This window comes from Musca vetustissima, unplaced genomic scaffold (assembly GCF_032173495.1).
Source record: "Musca vetustissima isolate MV318-11 ecotype Yass unplaced genomic scaffold, APGP_CSIRO_Mvet_v1 utg2072, whole genome shotgun sequence".
NCBI classification, from domain to species: Eukaryota; Metazoa; Arthropoda; class Insecta; order Diptera; family Muscidae; genus Musca; species Musca vetustissima.
The window spans coordinates 48,382-73,699 of record NW_026886532.1 but is presented as its reverse complement, the minus strand read 5'-3'; the positions used below and the strand labels follow the sequence as shown (position 1 = coordinate 73,699).

Genomic DNA, 25,318 nt, shown 5'->3' with positions numbered 1-25,318 from the left:
GGCTTAAAATATTTTATTTTTTTTTTTGCTCAGCTCAAAACCACATTAAAATTTTTTCAAATACCCACCTTACATGATTTTTTGCAAGAGAGCCGACTTGAGCATGACTGTTATCATTATTATTGTTTTACGATAATTGATAACTGATTTTTGCAAAACCCCATTAGTCATGCCGATTTGTTTTGTTATCATTCATATTTTCGTTCATTCATGTCTTAAAAGAGAAACGAAATGTTTTTTTTTAATACCAAACTCCTTTACGTACTCTCTCCGTATAAAACTGTCTTTCTCTTTTACAATTATTTTAATTTTTTCTAATTCACCTGCTGTCCACCAACACCATTCAGTTGTTTATCAAAAGCCAATATCAATCTAATCAAAATGATGTTTTGTTTACCTTTTACCATACACAACAACAACAACAAAACAAACAACAACTTTAATACACGAGGCTCCACAAATGTCGTCGTAGTTGTCTTCATCATCGTTTGCTGGTGTGTTGAATGATTTAAAGCAGAACAAGCGAACAACGACCACCACCTAGGCACACACACGCACTCACACGAGGCTCACAGTCGTAAAAAACCCCCCTTAAAAACAAAATCAAGCGCGTTTTTTTATCTAACCCCCACACAGCCATACACACACACAGAGAGTCAGTCTCACGTTGGCCCAACACCCTACCAAACAACGGCATATGAAGCCGCCTAACTAACAAGGCCTCCCTCATAAGTTTCTTTATTTCTCCCTCCCCGTGTGTTGTTTGCCGTTTGTTTATTTTCCTGGCTGTAATGAAATTATTTGTTCCTTTGTTTTTATAACAACAACAACAACTACTCCTACTGTGTGTAAGGTGCTTGAATTGAACAAAACTCCTCATGCAGTAAGCAAGAAACAAGCAAGCCATATGTTTTGTTTTGGTTTGTTGTTTAGGTTTAACTGTGTCTCCTGTGTAGTAGGGATTGAGCGTGCTCTGATGGCTGCTCTCTCGGTTTATCTCCCCCACACGAGTCACACACACACGTACTAACACACATACTCTGCATTGGTTTAGTTAAGTGGAGCAAAACACTGTTTTGTTTTGAACGAACAGTGTCTCCTTTAGTAGGGATTGAGCGGGCTCTTTTGGCTCTCTCGGTTTATCTCCCCCACACGAGTCACACACACGTACTAGTTAAGTGGAGCAACACTGTTTTGTTTTGAAACGAAGCACACACAGATTGTGTGTTGGGAGAGAGGGAGACAGAGAGACCATAACAAAGAACGAGTTAAATCTCAAGTGCTGAGCACAACTTATTACTGTATTACTGTTGTTGTTATATACCACCACTAGGGAGTGTGTGTGGTGGCACAGCCCCTTTTGTGTTGTTGTTGTTTTTGTAGTGTGATGATGAAAACACGCACAACCTCCAGTTACGAGTGTGGGGTAAATGGGAGTTTAGTTCAATTTCGGCTTTGACGCGATCAACTCTTGTTTTTTCCGTTAAGGAAAATCAAAAATTAAAAAATAAAAATTAAAGAAAAAAAAATACCAAAAAATAATTTAAAAAAATTACCGTGTGTTGTTTCCCCTTTACAGCTTCAAAACGTCGTCTCCAAGCCGAATGAAAATGGAAAAAACTCCCCGTTATACACAACGGGAGCGTAATATGGTATTGGGCTATGCGGCCCAATACAAGGATATCATCGAAAATAAACGTACCGATGCTGAATCAAATCGTAAAAAGGATGAAGTATGGCGTCAAATTGCCAAAGAGTTCAATGCTCGCGTCTATCATCAACGTTCATCGAAACAGTTACGGCAATTATATAAAAATATGAAACTGCTGTTGAAAAAGGATCTATGCGGTGAGGGTAAAGGTAATCGTACTTTTATGGATTTACTCAATACAATATCACAACAAGAATCCGTTGCACAATATATATCCGAACAAATGTCACCGAATGGTTATAGCAATGGTGGTAGCCGCCAGAAATATGAGGAAGACTTCGATGATTCAAAGGTAAGTTTTTTCTATGCCGAAATTGAAAATGAAGAGTAATTGGTGAAGAGAAAAAACAAAAACAAAAATTGTGATAAGAAAGTAGGAAAAAATGATAATCGTAGTAACACAGTGGAACAATGGGGTTTAAAAAATAATTAAAAAATAATTTAAAATAAAAAAATATTTGAAAATTAAAAAAAATATTTGAAAATTAAAACAAAAATTAAAAAAAAATAAATAAAAAATAATAATTAATAAAAAAATAATTTAAAATAAAAAAATATTGAAAATTAAAAAAAAATATATTGAAAATTAAAAAAATAATATTTGAAAATTAAAAAAAAATAAAAAATAAAAAATAATTTAAATTAAAAATTAAAAAAAATTATTTGAAAATTAAAAAATAATATTTGAAAATTAAAAAAAATAAAATAAAAACGGACTTTAAATAAAAAAAGAAATGTGTGAATGAAAATAATTGTGTATTCCAATTAAAAATAAAAATATTAAAAATAGAAATACGACAAATTAAAAAATAATGAGTTGTAAAAAATAATAAACAAATTTGAATATAATAATTACAAATATAAAATAATTTGAAAACATAAAATAATTAAATATAAATAAAAAAATACTAAAAAGAACAAGAAATAAATACAAATTATTCAAAATAAAAAATACTAAAAAGACCAAAAAAAAAATAAAATTTTAAAATTAATTGAAAATTAAAAAAAAATAATTAAAAAAAATATTTCAGGACATAACAAATACATATTAAAATCATAATAATAATTAAATGATATACATTTCAATATTAAGAAAATATTAAAAAAAAAATTAAAAAAATAAAAAAATGAAAACAAAATATTGAAAATTACCAAAAAAAGATTTCAAAAATATTTTAAAATTAAAAAAAGAAAAAAATAAATTAAAAACAAATAATTGAAAAATTTAAAAAAATTAAATTTTAATTTAAATACAATACATTTGAATATTAAAAAAATTAAAAAAAACAAATATAATAAAAATTAAAAAAAAAATCAAAAATAAAAAAATATTTGAAAATTACAAAAAAAAAAGATTTCAAAAATATTTGAAAATTAAAAAAAAAAGGAAAAATAAATTAAAAAGTGCTCGAAAAACTGTAGTTAAAAATAATCTTAGATATAAACAGTATGAAAAAATTAAAAAGTATTTAAAAATATATACCTGTATATTAAATATAAAGGTATTTAAAAAAAAAAATAATAAAATTTAAAAAATAAATAAAATTTTAACCCGTTTCACACCTGTGTAATGCGATACGAATATTAGTTATCTGTGAGTGTTTTTCAGAAGTCAGATAGCAATGAAAAATCTGGGAAATGACCAACACACCCATTCATACCTCCCCTCCCTTTCCCCAGTCCCAAGTGGACTTTTTTTTGATAAATTAATTACAAAACTCATTGAACACTTGTCGTCAACAGAGAATTACCTTTGAGGAGGTCATTTTTATATATTCAGTAAATGTTTTTCAACAAATTCTGTGATTTGAGATTTCACCTAATTTGGGGATTTTTTCAATTTTTTTAATAATTTTTTTTTTGATTTTTTTTTTTTAATTTTCTTATATACTGCAATTAAATGCTAATATTAATATTTATTATTTCATAAAAAAATTTTTCAAAAATTCTGGAATTTTAAAAATCCCCAATTTGGTTTTTTTTTCTTAAATTAAAAAAAATCTCACCCATCGATTTTTTTTTTAAATTTTCTTATATACTGGAATTAATTGCGAATATTAAAATTTATTATTTCATAAAATAATTTTTAAAAAATTCTGGTTTTTCAAAAATCCCCAATTTGGGGATTTTTTTTAGACTCTTAAATTCTAGGAAAATTTCAATTGCTTAAATTCTTTAGTCATTTTTATATACATTTCAGTAAAAAATTCACAAAAATTCCGCATTTTGAAAATCCCCCAGTGGGGATTTCAAGATCCCTAATTGGGGAAAATTTCAAAAAACCCAAAAATTTCATGATGTATCAATAGATTTATTTTTATATTCTTTACACTAAAAATATTTGGGAAATTCTACAATAAAAATCCCTACTGGGAGATTTTCAGTTCCCCGTTTCGGGGAAATTTATTTACTTACTATTTTTTACTTCACAAAATCATAAAATCATAAAATGAGGAAATTTTTTTTATATATATTTTCATTAAAAAAAATCGAAAACCGATAATCCCCAAATGTGGGGATTTTGGAAAATCTCAAAATATTTGAGGATTTTGGAAAATCTCAAAATATTTCCGGATTTTTATTTTAAAATGTCTTATTAATTATTTTAATACTTCCCCTACCATTGTATATTAGTTTTTCTGTTTTTATAAAGAAATCCCCAAATGTGGGGAATTTTCGAAAATCCCATTTTTTCGATTTTAAGAAATTCTAGAAATTTTTTTAAAAATCGTCACTTTTAAGGTCAACTATTATACAAAGGAATGCAAAAAATAATTAAATGCTTAAAAAAATCGACAAATTCTGGTATTTCAAAAATTGCCAAAATTGGAAATTTTTCGAAAAATCAATATTTTTTTTTAATTTGTTCTATTATTATTTTTTTTTTTGAATTCTCAATTATCAATATTATTACATAAAATGAGCAATTTTTAATGTTTATTAAAAAAAATCTGGAATTTAAAAATAATCACCAGAATTGGGGATTTTTTTAAATCCCAAAATTGTGCGGAATTTTTGCTTCAATATTTCCTAACTAATGGATTCTGGGGTTAAAAACCTCCAAATGTGGATTTTTTTTCGAAAAATCCCAAAAATTTCCCATAATAGGAATTTCTTCAAAATCCCATAATTTCCCCATAATGGGAAATTTTTCTAAATCCCTGATCTTTCGAATATTTTTTTTAATTTTTAAATTTTTTATATGTTTACTATGTACTGAAAATCTGTATATTAGTGATTTTCTGAAAATCCCAGAATTTCCTCATAATGGGGAATTTTTGAAAATCCAAGATTTTTGGGATTTCTTTTAATTTTTTTATTATTTAAATATTTTTTATAAATTGTATGTATATATATGTATCCCCAATTTTGGGGTTTTATGAAAATCCCAGAATTTCCCCACAATGGGGAATTTTTGAGAAACCGCAGAATTTTGGGATTTCTTTTAATTGTTTTGATTATTAAAATATTTTTTTTAATTGTATGTATTGAAAATCTCCAAAATTAAGATTTTTGAAAATCCCAGAATTTCCCCATAAAGGGGAATTTTTTGAAAAACCTCAGAATTTTGGGATTTCTTTTAATTTTTTTTGATTATTAAAATATTTTTTTTTTTAATTGTATGTATTGAAAATCTCCAAAATTAAGATTTTTGAAAATCCCAAAATTTCCCCCTAATGGGGTATTATTGGAGAATCACCGATTTTTGGGATTTTTTCTTAATTTTTTAATTATTAAAATTTTTTTATGAATTGTGTGTATTGAAAATCCCCAAATGTTGGGGATTTTTGAAAATCCCAGAATTTCCTCATAATGGGGAATTTGTGAAAAACCTCAGATTTTTGGGATTTTTTTAATTTTTTAAATATTTATTAGCTATTTTATACTATATTTGCTGGGATTTTGAAAATCCCCCAATGTGGGGATTTTTGAAAATCCCAGATTTTTAGCGGGATTTTTTTCAAAAAAAATTTTTTTTTAATTTTTTAAATTAATTGCATACTAATCCCTTTTAGTTTTTACCTTTTCAGCATCCGGCCCTCAATTACGATGGCATGGACCACGATGTCATTGTAATTAAATCGGAAGATATTAGCGGCGACGAACACTCCAACAATGGTGAGGCCATGGATGAGGATGACGATGATGATTGTATTAGTCCCAAAGATATACCCGAAGTGTGTTTAGAGGAAGAGGATGAGGAGTTGTTTGCCACAGACCTGAGGCAACAACAACAGCAACAGTCACAACAAAATCTGCAACAATTACAACAAAATGCCAAATCCCAGCAGCAGCAACAACAACAAATGTCATCACAAAATTGCAATTCTTCTGCAACAACAACACCAAATGGCAACCTCAGTATGCCCCAACAGCCTGAGATTACGATACAAAATATTGGTGGAATTCGAGTGGGCAGTATCGGCAGCATGGCCAATATGAAGGCCTTGGCGAATTCGCTGAACAATAACAACAACAATAGTAGTAGTAGTAATAATAACAACAACAACAATACCCCGAATGGTTCACTTAGCATTACCCCGCATGCAAATGGCGGAGGTCCTGCCACCAATGGTCAGGCCATGAATTTGCGCCAGGCCAGTGCCGAACAACAGCTGCTGCTCAGTGGCCTGGGTTTGAATCCGGTGAATTCTATGGATTCGGGCTCACGCATGCCTAACCTGACACGGGGTATTCCCGTGTCCGCATCAGCTGGCGGAGTCGGCACCACAAATGGACCCACCACAAATCACCTGCAGCCTGGAAATCTTCAAAATCTTTCGCATCATTCCACCACCCAACAGCTGTTACTGAATATTAATGGCCTGGCGGCGGCAGCAGCTGCTGCCGGAGCACCCTTTACCCCGCCGGGTAAGGGCTATGGTGGTGGCAGCCATCATCATCATCACCACTCCAATAATCATCCCAGGCAAACCTCCACCCCGAATAGTTTGAGTCAGAAAAATTCACAAAATGATTATTTCCTGCTGGGCATTGAGGAGCGAAAACTGAAGATCGAACTACTGAATGCCCAGATTGACTATTGGAAAAAATTGACCAAGAAATTGGATGAGAATCCTGGCCATGCTCCCAACCCCTCTTGTATGTGCCACTTCCCCGGTAAGCCCAATGGTGTGCAGACACCTTCATCGACCAGCTAGGAGGAGGCGGACGAGGTGGTGGAGCAGGAAGAGGTGGAGGAGCAGGAAGAGGTTGCAGAAGAAGAAAATTTAGAGCATCATGGGGAGGAGGAGGTGCATGCGGAAGATGACCCCGAAAATGCTGCTGGTACCTCCAGTATAAATCTCCTGAGACCTCTGAACTATGAAAATATCCAGCTGGATCCCGAGGTCCCAGTGAGTTGTGAGAAAAATCCCCGCAGCAGCAGCTCTAGCCAAAAGTTCAAAAGAAATACCAAAAATTTAGAAATTGTAGATATAAGTCAGACCATTAAATGGCATGAAATCATAGAGGATAGTGATGAAAATGAAGGTGAAGGAGAAGAAGATAAGAAAAATGTGAAAAGCCATCATCAGCAGAATGATCCTGAACCTCAAGAGCAGGAGGTTCAGGCTGTGGAAAATGATTCCGAAGATGTTGATGATTTTGAACAGGAATTACGCAAAATATTACAGAGTAAAAAGCGACGAAGAAGAAGAACAAAACAGAATTGAAAGAAAAAAGGCTGCACACAATGAAAGACTGAAATAGGAAAAAATGGAAAAAAAGGAGAAGGAGAAAAAAATTTAAAAAAAAATTGGATTTCAAAAAAAGGGATTTGGAAAAATAATATTTAATTTTTTTTTTTTCAATTTTTTTTAATTAAAAAAAATTTGGATTTCAAAAAAAAAAAATTAAATGAGATTTGAAAAAATGAGAACAGACAGTTGTCATTTTTTTTTAATTTAAAAAAACTGAGAAGAAAAAAATTGGATTACAAAAAAAAATGAAATGGGATTTGGAAAAATTATATTTGACAGCTGTCAAAAAAAATTTTTTTGTCATATATTTTGTTTTCAAAAAAAAATTTTTTGTCATATATTTTTTTTTCAAAAAAAAATGTTTTGTCATATATTTTTTTTATATTAAAAAAATTTGTAAATTTTTTGAATTAAAAGAAATAAATGAATTAAAAAAATGGCATCAGAATATTTGACAGTTGTCAGCTGTCAAGAAATTTTTTTGTCATAATATTTTTTTTTCTAATTTAAAAAAATCAAATGAAAAAATTTAAAAAAATATGATTACAAAAAAATTAGTTGACGCAATTTTTTAAATTAAAAAAAATAAGTTAAAAAATTAAATTTAAAAAAATAATTTAAAACAATCTCATAAATATTTTAATTAAAAAATCGAAAGGATTTAAAAAAAATGAACGTGCCTGTTTTTTTTCCAAATTTAATTTCTTTTTTTTTTGTAATCCAAATAATTTTTTTTTAATTTAAAAAAAAATGTCCAAAAAAACATTTTTTGAAAACCAGTTTTTTAAACTGTCCCAAAAAAGTTGTTTATATAAAAAAATTTTATTAAAAAAATTTGCTTTCAAAAAATCCCCCCTCACAAAAAACAAAACATTTTTTTTTTTCAAAACACCTTACCCAACTCATTACTAGCCTGTAGCACACACAGAGCATTCAATGTAAACACAATTGTATATAAAAAAAAAACATTTTTTATTAGCTAAAATTATACCAAAAATAACAACACAAAACAAACACAAATTCAATTTAAAAAATTTTAATTATTAAAAAAAAATAATTTTAGGAAAAAAATATTTTCAGAAAAAAATTAATTGAAAAAAAAAATATTTTTTTTTTGTAAAAAAAAAATCAATTGAAAAAAATATATTTTTTGTAAAAAAAATAATTTAAAAAAATGTTTAAGAAATTTAACAAAAATTAAGGAAATTCAAAATAATTATATAATGAATTTTTTACACAATTTTTAAATATTAAAAAAAACAAAATGTCTCTATAAAAATTTAAATGAAAAAAATTAATTTTTATATAAAATATTTTTTCATAGAAAAGTATTTTTTTTTTAGAAAATGTTAATTAAACAAACAAATGGAATGTAAAAATATTTTTTTTTTAATTGCGGAAATTTTATATATTTTTATAATATATTTTTAAAAAAATATTTATATTTTATAACAGAAATTGTCATGAACAAAAAAAAATTTCCCTTAAAAAAATTATTAATATTAGAAAATTTTCCCTAAATTTGTAAATTAACCTCAAAAATGTTAAAACCCTATGTCATTTTATACATGCCAATTACTTTAGTATTTTTATAAGTATAAATATTACAGTTAGCGATTTATTATGTTTGGTGACCCATAGTGAAATTCTCTAAAGAATATTTCCTTCATTGACACCTTGCCCCTAAAATGAAAAATAATAGGAAAATTTCTTAAATTTTGAAAATTAACCTCAAAAATGTTAAAACCATTTGTCATTTTATATATAACCAAATTGCTTTGCCTTTAAAATTGATATAAATATTGTAGTAAGCGATTTCTTATGTTCGGTGACCCCTAATGAAATCCTCTAGAGAATATTTCTTGCATTGGCATCAAAAGCCTCGGACTAAGTTATGTAGGGAAATTCTCCACATTTTAAAACTAACCTCAAAAAAATATTGTAATCGCAATCATTAACTTTATGCAATCAAATTGCTTTTGCAATTTTAAAGGTATAAATATTAGGTTTAGGAATTTCATTTGTTCCCATAAAATCATAAATATATCCTTCAGAAAAAAATGAAAAATAATAGGGAAATTCGTTAAATTTTGAAATTAACCTCAAAAAATGTTATAAGTATTTTTCATTTTATTCATTTAAATTGCTGTGCCTTTTAAATTCATATAAAAATTGTAGTTACGGATTTTCTTTGTTCAGAAACTCATCGTAAAATTTTATGGAGAATATTATCTTCATTGACACCCAGTTCCTAAAATGATGAATAATAGGAAAATTCCTTAAATTTGAAAATTAATCTCAAAAATGTTAAAACCATTAGTCATTTTATACATCACGATTGCTTTTGCATTTTTATTGATATAAATATTATAGTTAGGGATTTCATTTGTTTAGTGACCCATAGTGAAATTTTCCAGAGAACAATTTTTTCATTGGTATCAACACCCTAGGACGAAGTTATGTAGGAAAATTCTCCAAATTTTGAAACTAACCTCAAAAATTGTCTTTAACTTTATGCAAGCAAATTATGTTTGCATTTTTATTGCTATAAATATTGTAGTTAGGCGTTTTATTTGTTTGGAGACCCATAGTAAAATTTTATGGAGAATATTACCGTCATTGACACCCAGCCCCTAAAATGAAGTATAATAGGGAAATTCGTTAAATTTTGAAATTAACCTCAAAAAATGTTATAACCATTTGTCATTTTATATATTACGCTGGCTTCTGCATTTTTATTGATATACAAATTGTAGCTACGGATTTCATTTGTTCGGTGACCCTTAATTAAATTCTCCCAGCAATATTTCTTTCATTGGCATAAAAAGCCTAAGCTGAAGTTTTGTAGGAAAAATTGCCACATTTTGAAATTAACCTCAAAAAATTGTAATACTAATCAATAATATTTTGCAAGCAAATTACTTTTGTATTTTTATGGCTACAAATTTTATAGTTAGGGATTTCATTTGTTTGGTGACCCCTAATGAAATTCCCTAGAGAATATATCCTTCATTAGCACCCAGCCCCTAAAATGATAAAAAATAGGAAAAATCGTTATATTTTGAAATTAACCTAAAAAAGTTTATAACATTTTTTTTCATTTTACACAACCAAATTGTTTTGTCATTTTTAAAGGTATTAATATTATAGTTAGGGATTTCATTTGTTCGGTGACCCCTAATGAAATTCTCCAGAGAACATATCCTTCATTGGCATCAAAACCCTAATTTCAAGTTTTCTAGGACAATTTGCTAGATTTTGAAATTAACCTCAAATTAATTAAAAACAATTTTGAAGGGAAACAAATTGGTTTTTGACAATTGTAATTTTTTTTAATTTTTTTACATAAAAAATATATTTTTAAATTAAAAAATATAAATTTAAAAAAATATTTTTTATTTTTTTTTTTTATGATTTTTTTTTATTAAAAAATTATGGAGACATTTTGTTTTTTTTTTTAATATTTAAAAAATATCTTTATATAATATTTTTTATTATAAAAAAATATTTTGTGTATTGTAATCATTTTTTTTTGTATTAATAATAAGTTTTGTTTTTTTTTTATAAAATTTTATATTAGAAAAAAAAGAAACAAATATCTAATTGTATGTTGTACAAAAAAAAATGAAAAAAATGTATGTGGTTCCTAATCTAGTCCTTTATATTATATACAAAAAATATATATATGAAAAAAATATATAAATAAAATAATAATTCTTATAAAACACAAAAATACGCACCTTTAATGGAGGGTGGTGTATATAGATTAAATGTATACAAAAAATAAAAATAAAAAAATGTATTATTTACTAACACAAAAAAAAACTACTTAAACCAAAAATCACAATTAGTTAAAATTAACAAAACTAATTTTTTATTTTAATATAAAAAAATTGTACTTAAAACCAAAAAAACTATGTTGCCATATACCCAAAGAAAACCAATGAAACCAAAAAATTAAGAAATATTTTTTTTGTAAAACATAACCTCAAAATGAAACCAACAAAAATTAAGAAATATTTTTATTGTAAACCATAACCTCAATGTGTTTTTAGTTGTAAAAATCCTCGCCAACCCAACCCAACCCAACCCTTATCTTGTATGCCAATGTTTTGTAATTCTTTGCTTGCCATATTTAATTTTAATTATACTTATAATTAATTTTTATATAATAATTTAATTATAATTAATTTTTGTTTTAATTTTTTTAAGTCTTATTTTAATATTTTTTGTTTATTTAGTTTTTAAAAAAATTATTTATTAGTTTTTTTTCTCGTTCATTATTTTTTTATTGTTATTCTTTTTTTTCTATTTTAATTTTTGTATTATTTTATAGAAAAAATTATATTTTAATTTATTAATATTATTTGTAAAAAAATACTGAAAGGACAAACTAAGGTCCTTAATGGCCTCCTTTAAAAAAATTTCTAATAGCCCCTTAGTATTCACATTTAATATGTACTTATGTTTGTTCTTCTTCATTTCTTTCATTTGCCATTATTAGTTTTTAAAAACAACAACAAAATATTTACCAAAACCCCTAAATGTATTCTTATTTTCAAATTTTTTGTGTCTAGTCTATATGTGTGTATATACAGAGCATTTTTATGAATAAAACCAAACAAGATTTTATTAAAAAGAAAAAAAATTGTAAAAAATGGCTTTTAATTAAAGGAAAACATTTTTGTAAAAATAAGTTTTGTACCACCCATTTATTCTAATATATATCATAGTTAGAAGTTCCGTTTGTTCGGCGACCCTTAGTGAAATTCTCTAGAGAATATTTCTTTCATTGACACCCAGCCCCTAAAATAAAAAATAATGGGAAAAATGCGTAAATTTGGAAATTAACCTCAAAAATGTTATAACCACTTGGCATTTTATACATCCAAATTACTTTTGTATTTTTATTGTTATAAATACTATAGTTAGCGATTTCTTATGTTCGGTGACACATAGTAAAATTTCCTGGAGAACATGTCTTTCATTGACACCCAGCCCCTAAAATGTAAAATTATAGGAAATTTTTAAAGATTTGAAACTAACCTCAAAAATTGTAATTGAAAATTGTTAACTTTTTGTAAGCAAATTACTTTCATATTTTTATTAGTATAAATATTATAGTTAGCGATTTCTTATGTTCGGTGGCCCATAATGAAATTCTCTTGAGAATAGTTTTTTCATTGACGCCCAGCCCCTAAAATGAAGACTAATAGGAAAATTCGCTACATTTTGAAATTAACCTCAAAAATGTTATAACCATTTCTTGTTTTATGCAACCAAATTACTTTCGCTTTTTTATTCATATAAATATTATAGTTAGCGATTTCTTATGTTCGGTGACCCATAGTGAAATTTGATGGAGAATATTTCTTTCATTGACACTTAGACCTTAAAATTATAAATAATAGGAAAAATCTGTAAATTTTGAAATTAACCTCAAAAATGTTTGCCATTTTATACAAGCAAATTGCTTTGGCGTTTTAATTGGTATAAAAACTAAAGATAGGGATTTTATTTGTTCGGCGACCCTTAGTAAAATTTAGTGGAGAATATTTCTTTCATTGACATCTGGGCCCTAAGATGTAAAATTATAGGAAAAATTGCTAAGTTTTGGAATTAACCTCAAAAATACTATAACCACTTGGCATTTTATTCTTCCAAATATCTTTTGAATTTTTATTGTTACAAATATTACAGTTAGCGATTTCTTTTGTTCGGTGACCCATAGTGAAATTCTCCACAGAATATTTCTTCCATTGACATCAAGGCTCCAAAATCAGGTTTCGTTCGGAAATTCCCTAACTTTCGAAACTAACCTAAAAATTTCTTCAATTAAAATATTCTTTTATGCAATCAAATTGCTTTGCCATTTATATTCCTATTAATATTATAGTTAGCAATTACTTATGTTCGCTGACCCTTAGTGAAATTCTCCAGAGAATATTTCCTCCATTGTCATCAAAAGCCTAAGACGAAGTTTTGTGGGAAAATTCGCTGCATTTTGAAATTAACCTCAAATTATTTAATAGGAATCCTTTAACTTTTAGCAATCAAATTTATTTTGCATTTTTACTGGTATTAATATTATAGTTAGGGATTTCTCTTCTTCGGTGATCCATAGTGAATTTTTGTGGAGAATCTTTCCTCCATTGACACCAACCTCATTAAATGAACAGCAAAGGGACTTTCGGTTATAATCCAACCATAACCTCAAAAAATTGCTATTTTTTTAATATTCAATATTAAATCATATTTTTCATTGGTATTTATCATAGCTACCGATTTCATATATTCGATGATCCGTAGTGAATTTTTATAGAGTATATTTTCTTCAGTGACACTAAGCCTCTACGAGGTATGGGAAGGGATCGTTTGGACTTAATTCGGATAAAACTTGAAAAATCGTCTATTATTTTAATATCCAAAGAACAAAAAACAGACGATAATACTTCATCTTATGAAAAAAAGTTATCGATAACAATTTTATTGAAAAGAATAATAATCGATTAGCGCTTTTAAAAACAAGAAAAATGTTCGCTAATAGTATTTCTGTAACGAAATAATAACGATAAGTCTATTTCTGCAATGAAATAAGAAATAAATATTATCGATAACAATATTTCTTTAAAGAAAAGTTGGCGATAACACAGTTTATATAAAGAACATATATTGATAACGAATTGTCGTTAAAGAAAAGTTGTCGATAACAATTTATCCAAAGATAACCGTTGTCGATATCTCGTTTCCGAAAATGAAAATTTGTCGATAATACATTTTCTATGAAGAAAAGTTATCGATAATAACATTTCTATAAAGAAAAGTTATCGATAATAATATTTCTATAAAGAAAAAGTATAGATAATACATTTTATATAAAAAAAAGTTATCGATAGTAATTTTTCCATAGAGAAAAGTTATCGATAATAACTTTAAAATAGAGAAAAGTTATCGATAATAACTTTTCTATAAAGAAAATTTATCGATAATAACTTGTTTATAAAGAAAAGTTGTCGACAATAACTTGTTTATAAAGAAAAGTTATCGACAAATAAAGAAAAGTTATCGATAGAAACTTTTCCATAGAGAAAACTTATCGATAATAACTTTTGTATAAAGAAACGTAACCGATAAAAACTTTTTATAAAGAAAAGTTATCGATTATAACTTTTCTATAAAGAAAAGTTATGTCGATTACGTCGTATATAAGAAGTAATGTAGTCGATAACTCGTTTTCGAAAAATAAAAGTTATCGATAATAGCTTTTCTATAAAGAAAAGTTATCGATAGTAACTTTTCTATAAAGAAAAGTTATCGATAATAACATTTCTACAATGAAAAGTTATCGATAACAACTTTTCTATAAAGAAAAGTTATCAGAAATAACTTTTCTTTATATAAAAGTTATCGGTAATAACTTTTATATAGAGAAAAGTTTTCGATAATAACTTTTATATAGAGAAAAGTTATCTTCTATTAAGAAAATTTATCGATAGTAACATTCCTATAAAGAAAAGTTATCGATAATAACATTTCTATAGAGAAAGGTTATCGATAATAACTTTTCTATAAAGAAAAGTTATCGATTAGAACTTTTCTATAAAGAAAAGTTATCGATAATAATTTTTCTATAAAGAAAATTTATCGATAATAATTTTTCTATAAAGAAAAGTTATCGATAATAACTTTTCTATAAGAACAGTTATCGAAAAGTTATCGATAATAACTTTTTTATTTATCGATAATAACTTTTCTATAGAGAAAAGTTATCGATAATAACTTTTTTATAGAGAAAAGTTATCGATAATAACTATTGTTTAAAGACGATTTATCGATAATAAATTTTCTATGAAGAAAAGTTATCGACATTTTTTTTAAAGAAAAGTTATCGATAATAACTTTTCAACAAAGAAATGTTTTCGATAACAAATTTTCTACAAGGAAAAGTTATCGATAATAACTTTTCTATAAAGAAAAGTTATCGATAAAAACTTTTCTATAGAGAAAAGTTATCGATAATAACTTTTCTATAGAGAAAAGTTATCGATAATAAATTTTCTATAAAGAAAAATTATCGATAATAACACATCTATATTTATAAAGTCTTATTTTCAATAACATAATTTATATACTGCCCGATTATCGATAATTTTATTCTTTTAAAAAAGTTAATATATTTTTATTTAATTTTTATTTTCTTTTAATTTTGACATTTTTTATTTCCATTTTGCAAAAAAAACGCTACATTGCCACCACTGTTGCCATATGGTCTCCGTTAGAATACAAGTCAACCCTCCCTGTTTGACATTTTCCAATTGGCAAAAAATGAACGCCGTTATCGGTACTCTACCCATTGAAGGCAATTTAACGGCGCCACTAAATCCAATTGCCGCCAACGACGACACACAAATCGATTAATCGATTAGTCCGAAAGTCGATTTACTTATCCCTAGTTTTTTTGTGTGTGTCGCCGTCGTGAAGTGATTTAATAGAGAAAAGTAAAGTTTTTTCGTACAACACATAAAGAAAGAAAGAAAAACGCAACAATTTTGCAAAAAATTAGTGAAAGAAAGAAGAAACCGTGGATTGTGAGTGAAATTAAAGAAAAGGTTTTTTTTTTGCCAGCAGCTATTGAAAATATTGTTGATAAATTAAAAGAAAAATTACTCCCTTGCCGAAATTGAAACCGAGAAAGAAAGAAAAAAGGAAGGGGTGAAACCGAGAAGAAAAATTTGCTTGCTGGCTGGCTAGTGCAAAATTAAACATGTCTTGTGTCCTGTAAGCCGGATTAAATAAGGAAAAAAAGTTTGTGTTTTTTTTTGTGTGAAAATTGTTTCTTGTTGTTGTATTTGTGCGAAACGCAATTTTTAAACAATTGGAAAAAGCGGCTCGGAAATCTTCTGTGTGACATCTAAAGGTGAGGCGGCTGCTGCGCCGCAGCAGCTACTGCAATAACAACAAATAACGACGACGACAGCGCCGACAACGACGACGATTTTGATTTGTTTAAGGGATACAAACAAGAAGAGTAGTTCCTAAAAAGGAAAAGAAAACAGGCAATTTTTTTTTTGTAAGGCAGTCTGTTTGTTTGGAGTTCCGGCTTTTGAGAAGGTCCTCTTTGGGACGAGCCTCCTTTTTTAAGGAAATATTTTTTTGGAATGGGAGTTTTGGGGAATTTTTTGGGATTTATTTTTGTCGTTTTTTTTTTAATTTTTATTTTTAATTTCATTTTCGTTTTTTTATAATTTTTGTTTTTTTTTCTATTTTTTTTTAAATTTTTTTTTCAATTTTTAAGGAAATATTTTATTTTTGAAAGAAGTTTTGGGGAATTTTTTGGATTTATTTTTTTATTATTATTTTTTTTTAATTTTTGTTATTTTTTTTTTTAATTTCCAAATATTTTGTTATTGTTGCCCAAAAAAATTCGAACACAAAACCCAATTTTTTCCCATACATTTTTTGTGTGGGTTTTCAAGTTTGTCTTTTTTTTGAATATGAGAGCCTGCCCTGCATTTAAAAAATAATGTGGGTGTTTGAGACAACAACAACCACAAACCATAGTAAAAATTTGTTGCTGATTTTTTTTTTCGAAAAATATTTTTTGTAGGCCTCTTTGCTACACCTTTTATTAATTCATTCATCTCTTCTTTTTCTTTGTTGTGGCTGGCTGACCGAGTGTGTGTGAAAAAACCCCACACACTCACCCTGGCCCCACTCCATCATTACCATCCATCCCCACATCTCGAAATTTTATTAGTCATTCCGAGACAATATCGAGTAGTTTTTTTTTCATTCATTGTTTTTTGGTCTCCTTTGTTGTTTTTTATTGCCATTTTGTTTTTGGAGGTCCACAGTTTAGCAAAAAAAAAATCTACTCCAAGTTTTAATTTGTTTCCTTATTCGCCCGGCTAGCTCCTTCTGTTCCTTTGGTTGGGAGTTTGTGTTTGGTGTTTGTCTCAGGCCGGTATATCAGCCAACCCGCCTGCCTGCTTAGAAGGCCTGTCTGTCAGCCATCCCGCCTGCCGCTTGCTAGGCTTGTCTGTCGTTTGGTCTGGTCTTTCGATGTTTCCTCTTCCTTTTTTGTTTGTTATTATTTCCTGCTGCGCCTGCTTGTATTTTTGTTAGTCTTCTTCTTCCCTTCGTTTCGTCCTTTCCTTTGAGTTTTTCATTCCTAAACAAAACTTTTCCAGACCACCACAAAAATCTATTCCTTGCCGAAGAACCCCTTTGGGGAGAAATAGAAAATGATTTTCAAATATCGTTTTGTTTTCATTGTGGAGGTTAAGGATTTGGGAGGCAAAGACCATTGGTTTCTATAAAGACGTATTGGTCTCTATAAAGTCCTACGGTCTCTATACCGACCAATTGGTCTCGGGTTTTTTTTAAAAAAATATATATTTTTTAATATCTATTTTCTGGCGAAATCTCTACAGAGGCGTAGATTTTTTAAAATATTTTTTCAAAGTCCTAACAGAGGCGTAGATTTTTTTTAAATATTTTTTCGAAGTCCTTGCAGTCCTTTTTTCTATTTTATTCTTCAAATATTTTCTTAAAGACCCTACAGAGTCGTAGATTTTTTTAAATATTTTTTCAAAAGGAATTGTATTTTTCTTGAGGGGTCCAAATGAAACTCAAATATTTCAAAAAACTTTTTGAAAATTTTAAGGGAGGGGTGGATTTCTTTGCACATATTTTTGGAAGGTTTTGGAAGGACAATTTATAGAACTCCCTCTATAAGAAGACAAAGCATCGATTTGCGAATGACTTTTTTGAAAAGCTAAAGATAACCTCTTCGATGGGTTTTTAGTTTTAACAGGAGCCTTTCAATGTGTCTTCTGTCTAAATAAGACCTCTTCGTAGTCCATTTTATCTAAAGAAGTCCTCTTTGATGGATCTTAAGTCTAAAGAAGACCTCATTAATGTGTCTTTCTTATAAAAAGAAGACCTTTTTAAATGGTCTTCTGTATTTAAGAGACCAATTCGATGTGTCTCCTATAAAAATATGGCTTCTAGTGCTCAAAAAAGACCCCTTTGAAGGGATTTTCGTAGTAAGAGGACCTCCAAAGAGGCAATCTGACGGATCTTCAATGGTTCTCCGATATTTTTCGTAAAAAGAAGACCTCTCTGAAATGATCATCTGGCCTCTTTGACTGATCTTATGTCTAAAAGAGAATTCTTTAATGGGTCTTCCATATAAAAAATATCTCTTCAAAGGGTCTTCTCTATATAGAACACCACTTCAAAAGGTCCTGTGCTTAAAAAATACCTCTTCGATGTATTTTCCGTATAAAGTAGACCTCTCTGAAAGGATCTTCTGTAAAAAGACCACTTTGAAGAGAAGGAGACATTATTAAGGGGTATTCCTTATAAAGAATGCCTCTTCGAAGTGTCTTCATTATTAAAAAATCTCTTCGAAGGAGATGACAAAAGAAGACCGCTTCGAAGGGTCTTGTGCCTAAAAAAATACCTTTTCGATGGATCTTCTGTCCAAAGAAGACCTCTCTGAAAGGAACTTTTGTCCAAAGAAGACCTCTCAGAAAGGGTGTTCTGTGTAAAATATTTCTCTTTGTAGGTAATTTTAGTTGAAGAATATTATGTCAAGAGGAGACCTTTTTAATCGGTCTTCCTTATAAAAAATACCCATTCGAAGTGTCTTCCTTATAAAAAAATACCTCTTCGAAAGGTCTTCTTTGTGAAGATTACTTCAGGTTGTACATAAAGTCTGCCATTGTGGCGTCTATAAGGGCTTCCTTTTTAGGAAGTCAATAAAGCTATAAGGATATACTTCTGGTCGTATATATAGACTTACTTCATGCCTTCAATAAATACTCCTTCCGTTTGCCTTTAAAGACTGGTTTCAATGAGTCTATAAATACTCCTTAAATAGGGAGTATTTATGACGACTTAACTCGTCTCCCATCAGAAGGCCTCGGGTTTTTAATAAAGATTCCGTTCAGCTTTTCTGTAAAGTCTCCCTTTAGGAAATCAATAAAGCATTCCTGCAGCTCGCTTTAATAAAGGTACTCTTCAGTCAGACTATAAGGATACACTTCTGGTCGTCTATGAAGACTAAGCCGCTGTAAATACTCCCTTCAACTCGTCTCTAAATTTTTATCAAAACGCCCAAGAAAAATAGCTTTCTATATTCCCATCGGATGACTTTAGGTTGGTAATAAAGACTTCCATTATCGCGTCTATAAGGCTTCTCTTCAGGACGTCAATAAAGAATCCCTTCAGATCGCTTCAGTGGGTCTACGGAGACTCCTTTCTAGCTGCCATTAAGACTCGTTTCAGGTCATCCATACATGTTCCCATCAGTTCGTCTATAAAGTCTACCTCCAGTACTTCAATAAAGCTACCCTGCAGCTCTCTATAAAAACTACCTTTCAAGTCGAAGATAAAGAGTTCTTTTAGGATTGATTTGGATGTCCATTAAGACTCTCTTCAGATCGCTTATAAACATTGAATTCAGGGGGTCTACAAAGACTCCTTTCAAGTTGCCTTTAAGACTATCTTCAGGTCATGCATCAGGTCGTCTATAAGGACTGATTTAGTACGGCAATAATGTATCCTTGCAGCTCGTCTATAAAGACTTCATCAGGTGACCTTTTGAGACTACCCTTTGAGACTACCTCTTTAAAGACTCTTTTCAGGTAGAAGATAAAGACTTTCTTTTGACATTGATTTAGGAGTCCATAAAGTCGACTTTCTGGACGTCTGTAAAGAGTCCCTTCTGAACGTCTGCAAATACTCCTTTCTGGTCAAAGATAAAGTCATCTTTTAGGTGTGATTTGGATGTTCTTCAGGTTTCCTTTGGTCGTCCATAAAGACTCCCTTCAGATCTTTCATAAAAATATAATTCAGGAGGTCTACAAAGACACCTTTCAAGTTGCCATTATGACTCCCTTCAGGTCATCCATAAAGACTGTCATCAGCTTGCATAAAAGGCCTCCCGTCAGGAAGACAAAACAAATGCCTATAGCTCGGATATAAAGACTTATTTAGGAGATCTATTCAAACTCCCTTCTGACCGTCTTTAAAAACTCCCTTCAGGTCGAAGATAAAGACTTCCTTTCGCATTGATTTGGGTGTCCATAAAGTCGACCTTCTGGACGTCTGTAAAGAGTCATTTCTGAACGTCTTTAAAGTCTCTTTTCAGGTCGAAGATAAAGACTTCTTTTAGGTTTGCTTCGGGCACCTATAAAATATACCTTAAGGACCTCTCTAAAGACTCCCTTCTGTTCTTAGGCTCCCTACAGCTCGCCTATAGAGGCTCTCTTCAGCTCCCTTTAACTCACCCTGCCCATTGAGGTCCATAGGAGGGAATTTATTTAACGAATTTTTATTCTTCAGGTCTATTGAGGTCCATAGGCGGGGATTTTTTAAAAGAATTTTTATTCACAAGGTCTACTAAGGTCCAAAGGCATGGATATACTTAAATAATTTTTTTCTCAAGGTCCAGAGGTGTAGATTTTTTAAATAATTTTTATTCTCAAGGTCTATTAAGGTCCATAGGCATGGATTTTTTACAGAATTTTTATTCTCCAGGTCTATCGAAGTTCATAGGCGTGGATTTTTTATTCTCAAGGTACAAGGAGTTCCACAGGCGTGGAATTATTTAAAGAATTTGTATTCTCGAGGTCTATTGAGGTCCATAGGCGTTGATTTTTCGTAGAATTTTTATTCTTCAGGTCTATTGAGGTCCATAGGCGTTGATTTTTCATTAAATTTTTGATTCTTCAGGTCTATGGGCGTGGATTTTTACGGAATTTTTATTCTCCAGGTCTATTGAGGTTCATAGGCGCGAAGTTTTCAAAGATTTTTTTTCTGAAGGACTATTGATTTCCATAAGCGTGAATTTATCTAAAGAATTTCTATTCTCCAGGTCTATTGAGGTCCATAGACGTTGATTTATTTGAATAATTTTTATTCTCCTGGTCTATTGAGGTCTATAGGCGTTGATTTTTCATAGAATTTTTATTTTTCAGGTCTATTGAGGTTCATAGGCATTGATTTTTCATAGAATTTTTATTCTTCAGGTCTATAGGCGTGGATTTTTTACAGAATTTTTATTCTCCCGGTCTATTGAGGTCCATAGGGGTGGATTTATTTAAACATTTTTATTCTCGGGGTCTATTGAGTTCCATAGGGGTGTTTTTTTTTTTAAAGAATTTTTATTCTCCAGGTCTATAGAGGTCCATAAGTGTGGATTTTTTACAGAATTTTTATTTTTCAGGTCTATTAAGGTCTATAGGCGTGGATTTATTTAAAGAAATTTCATTCTCAAGGTCCAAGAAGATCCATGGGCGTGAAATTATTTTAAGAATTTGTATTCTTTAGGTCTATTGAGGGCCATAGCCATTGATTTATTAAAAGAATTGTTATTCTCCAGGTCTATAGAAGTCCATAAGTGTAAATTTTTTAAAGAATTTTTATTCTCCAGGTCTATTGAGGTCCCTATGGATGTCAACTCGCCTATATGAGGTCAGCTCGCCTATATAGTCTCCCTTAATCTCGCCTATAGAGGCTCCCTTAAGCTCGCCTATAGAGGCTCCCTTCAGCTCGCCTTTTAGACTATCTCTTCTTCTTGTTTGTACTCTTTTGGACCGGAAAATATTTTTTTAATTACTAATTTATTTTTTTTTTAATTTCATATACTTTCCATGGCTTTTCATATCATTGTCCTCTTTAAAAAATAGAATAAAATATCATTACCTCTTGAGAATCGATCTAAAAAAATTGTACTAATTTCAAATTTATCTTTTTATTATTACAGTTAAATGTCTATAATCATCTCATCCGAACATCATTCATCATTTTGTCACTAAGAAGCGAATACTAACACGCTCACGTCCCATCAAGCTACTAGCTACTCATTAAACGCTTTGCTGCTAACAAATAGCCTCACAGCACTGCTTTATCATTACAAATCTACAACAACAATAACAACAATTAAATCTAGAAAAGAAAAATATCACAGAGCAGACAACCCGTAACGGCTTTAAAATGGGGCCACCTTAAGTCAAAAAGAAGAAGGATTTCCCCCTCATTTCCAAATAGAAAACAAAAACAAATCTGCATTTTTTCTCCAAAAGGAGTTAAGAGGAGAGAAAAAAAAGGGATTTATTTTCTCAAGGAGTAAAACCCAGAGAGAAAGTCTTCTTCACAACCAGTGCCATCATCTAGGTGTTTGTGGACAGCACTTGTCCTGCTTTTTGAATTTGCAAACAAGCAAAAGAAAAGAAAACTGAAGCAGCTCCTTGAAGTGGTAGAAAAAACAATAGCATAGCAGTTGAATTATGGAAATGGAACACAGCCGACTCTAGGCATATTTTGTGCAGGACTGAAGTAGAACAAGAAACTGCAACTTCGTCATCATCAGCATCATCATCCATATCACATGCCCCACTTGCCTTTGGGGGAATGATCTGTTGTTGCCACAATTTGCCACAAGAAAAAAGGTGCTGCCATCATCGAAGTCATTACAAAAAAATTTAAAACGGAGTTATTGTGCGGATTAGCAATAAAAAAATAAATCATTTAAAAACAAACAAGTCAACCTCAATTTAAAGCCAAAGCGGTGCCAAGCCAGAAGGCACCCAAAAAAAATCGAGTAACCTTTTAATACTGCCATATTTTAAAAAATAAAAGAAAGAAAAAAAAACAACAACAAAAATCAGGAAAGGAAAGGAAACAAACCTCCATTTCAGCTCCAGGAATATAAGCCACAATTTATTGGAACCACTTGGAGATCATCTGAAAACCAAAAATCCTCAGAGACTCCAACATTAATCACCCAACATATAATCATCGGCTTCAAAGGAAGAAGACGAGATAGAACCCAAAAAAATCTCATCTTGTCACATAGTCATCACCTGGTCATCGTAATCACCCCACATAACTTCCTTGTGTGTGTGTGTGTCCGTCACATTTCACCAGCTACAACTGCATTTGCTTAGCATCCAACCACCCATCCATCCCTATCTATCTACCTTTCCTCCCCGTATTTATTTATCAAAAAAACCATTCAAAATTCTACCCAATATTTTACCCTTGCCTCCCAAAATGGCAGATTTAATGCGCCTGGGCAACGTGGATGTTGTCATACAAAAGGACAAACTTGGCTCACCGATTGGCGGTTCGGATGATGGTAATTTAGCCGCCTTTGGTGCTGGCATTAATAATTTTGCGGGTAGTGGCGGTGGTGGAGGAGGCGTTGTAGGCGGCGGTGTCGGTTTCGATATGGGTGATTTACAACAGGAATTGGATCAGGATGAATTCGATGGCATGAATTTGATAAATGGTAAGTCTATTTTTGGAAATAATTTCTTTTGTTTTATTTTTTATTAATTTTATAATTTTTCTTATTTATTTAGAATTTTTTGAATATAATTGGAAAGATATTGCAATTATTTGAATTTTGAAACAAATAACAGATCGAAGAAAAAAAATGTGATGTTGCTTCAAGACAGCTCATCTGTAAATACTCACTTCACATCGTCTATAGAAATTCCCTTTCAACTCGTCTCAAAGCCTTATCTCATGCTGCTATAAATATTTCCTGCAGGTCATTCAAAAAGACTGACTTTAGGTGGTCTCCCATAATCGCTTCTATATGGACTCTCTTCAGGACGCCAATAAAGAATCTCAAGTCATTCATAAAGTCTGCCATCAAGTTTTAAGTTTTCCATAAAGACACCCATCATCGCTTCTATTAGAACTCACCTCAGGTCGCCAATAAGGAAACCCTATACGTTGCCTTTAAAGACTTGTTTCAAAGCGGCCACAAAGAATCCTTTCAGATCGCCATAAAGATTTCCTTCAGGTCATCAATAAAGTTTGTCATCAGATGGTCTATATAGACTCCCATCATAACCCTTCAGGTTGGCCATAAAGACATCCATCATCGCTTCTATATGGACTCCTCTCAGGATGCCAATAAGGAATCATTAAAGACACCCATAATCGCCTCTACATGGCCTTCCTTCAGGACGTTAATAAAAAAATTCCAAGTCATTCATTAGGACTGCTTCAGCTGGTCTAAAAAGACGCCCGTCAGAACACTTCTGGTTGTCCATAATTCCCTTTCAACACGCCTCAAAGCCTTATCTCAAGCTGCTATAAATATTTCCTGCAGGTCATTCAAAAAGACTGCCTTTAGCTGGACTCCCATAATCGCCTCTATATGGACTCTCTTCAGGACGTCAATAAAGAATCTCAAGTCATTCATAAAGTCTGCCATCAGCTTGTCTATATTGACTCCCATCAGAACCCTTTAGGTTTTCCATAAAGACACCCATCATCGCTTCTATAAGATCTCCCCTTAGATAGGCAATACGGAATCTCTACACCTCGCCTTTAAAGACGTTTTTCAATGCGGCCACAAAGGCTCCTTAGAAGTCGCCGTAAAGATTTCCTTCAGGTCATCAATGAAGTTCGCCATCAGCTTGTCTATATGGACTCCCCTCAGAACCCTTCATTTTGTCCATAAAGACATCTATCATCGCTTCTATATGGATTCTCCTCAGGATGCCAATAAAGAATCCCTAAAGAATCGCTAAAGACTCACATAATCGCGTCTATCTGGCCTCCCTTCAGGACGTCAATAAAAAAATCCCAAGTCATTCATAAAGACTGCTTTCAGCTGGTCTATAAAGATGTCCTTTAAAGGCTCTTGTCAGAGCTACCTTTTAAGTCGTTATAAAAACTCCCTTCAACTGGTCTCAAAACTACCTTCATTACGCCTCTAAAGACTTCTATTAGAGCGGCCACAAAGACTCCTTTCAGGGTGCCATAAAAGATTTCCTTTAGGTCATCAATAAAGTTTGCCATCAGCTGGTTTATAAAGACCCCCCGCAGAACCCTTCAAGTGGTCGCTAAAGACTCACATAATCGCGTCTATATG

The 25,318-nt window shown here is 30.4% G+C and overlaps 2 protein-coding genes across 3 annotated transcripts in view; both read left to right on the top strand.

The window, feature by feature from the left end:
- Positions 1 to 1,581: 1,581 nt before the first annotated feature.
- On the top strand, positions 1,582 to 6,873 carry LOC133334011 (putative uncharacterized protein DDB_G0289263). The gene is made up of 2 exons (XM_061542312.1): positions 1,582 to 2,003; positions 5,743 to 6,873. The coding sequence occupies exons 1-2, from the start codon at positions 1,605 to 1,607 to the stop codon at positions 6,871 to 6,873; spliced, it is 1,530 nt and encodes a 509-aa protein (XP_061398296.1). The 5' UTR covers positions 1,582 to 1,604.
- A 9,449-nt stretch (positions 6,874 to 16,322) lies between these two features.
- The window catches only part of LOC133334006 (ras GTPase-activating protein 1-like), a 53,281-nt gene continuing 44,285 nt past the window's right edge, over positions 16,323 to 25,318 (top strand). Inside the window, exons 1-2 of one of the 2 annotated variants that reach the window (XM_061542305.1) lie at positions 16,323 to 16,330; positions 23,486 to 23,716. In XM_061542305.1, coding sequence (XP_061398289.1) covers positions 23,491 to 23,716 — 226 coding nt within the window. In that variant the 5' untranslated portion in view covers positions 16,323 to 16,330; positions 23,486 to 23,490. Of the gene's footprint in view, positions 16,331 to 23,429; positions 23,717 to 25,318 lie in introns of those variants that run through there. The other variant, XM_061542304.1, reaches the window with a different exon arrangement.

What these genes read in the sequence shown, in the direction of transcription:
- LOC133334011 (XM_061542312.1), top strand. Translation starts at nt 1,605, where the DNA reads ATGAAAATGGAAAAAACTCCCCGTTATACACAACGGGAGCGTAATATG. An exon ending in AAGACTTCGATGATTCAAAG is followed by an intron (nt 2,004 to 5,742) that starts GTAAGTTTTTTC and finishes TTACCTTTTCAG; the next exon opens with CATCCGGCCCTCAATTACGA.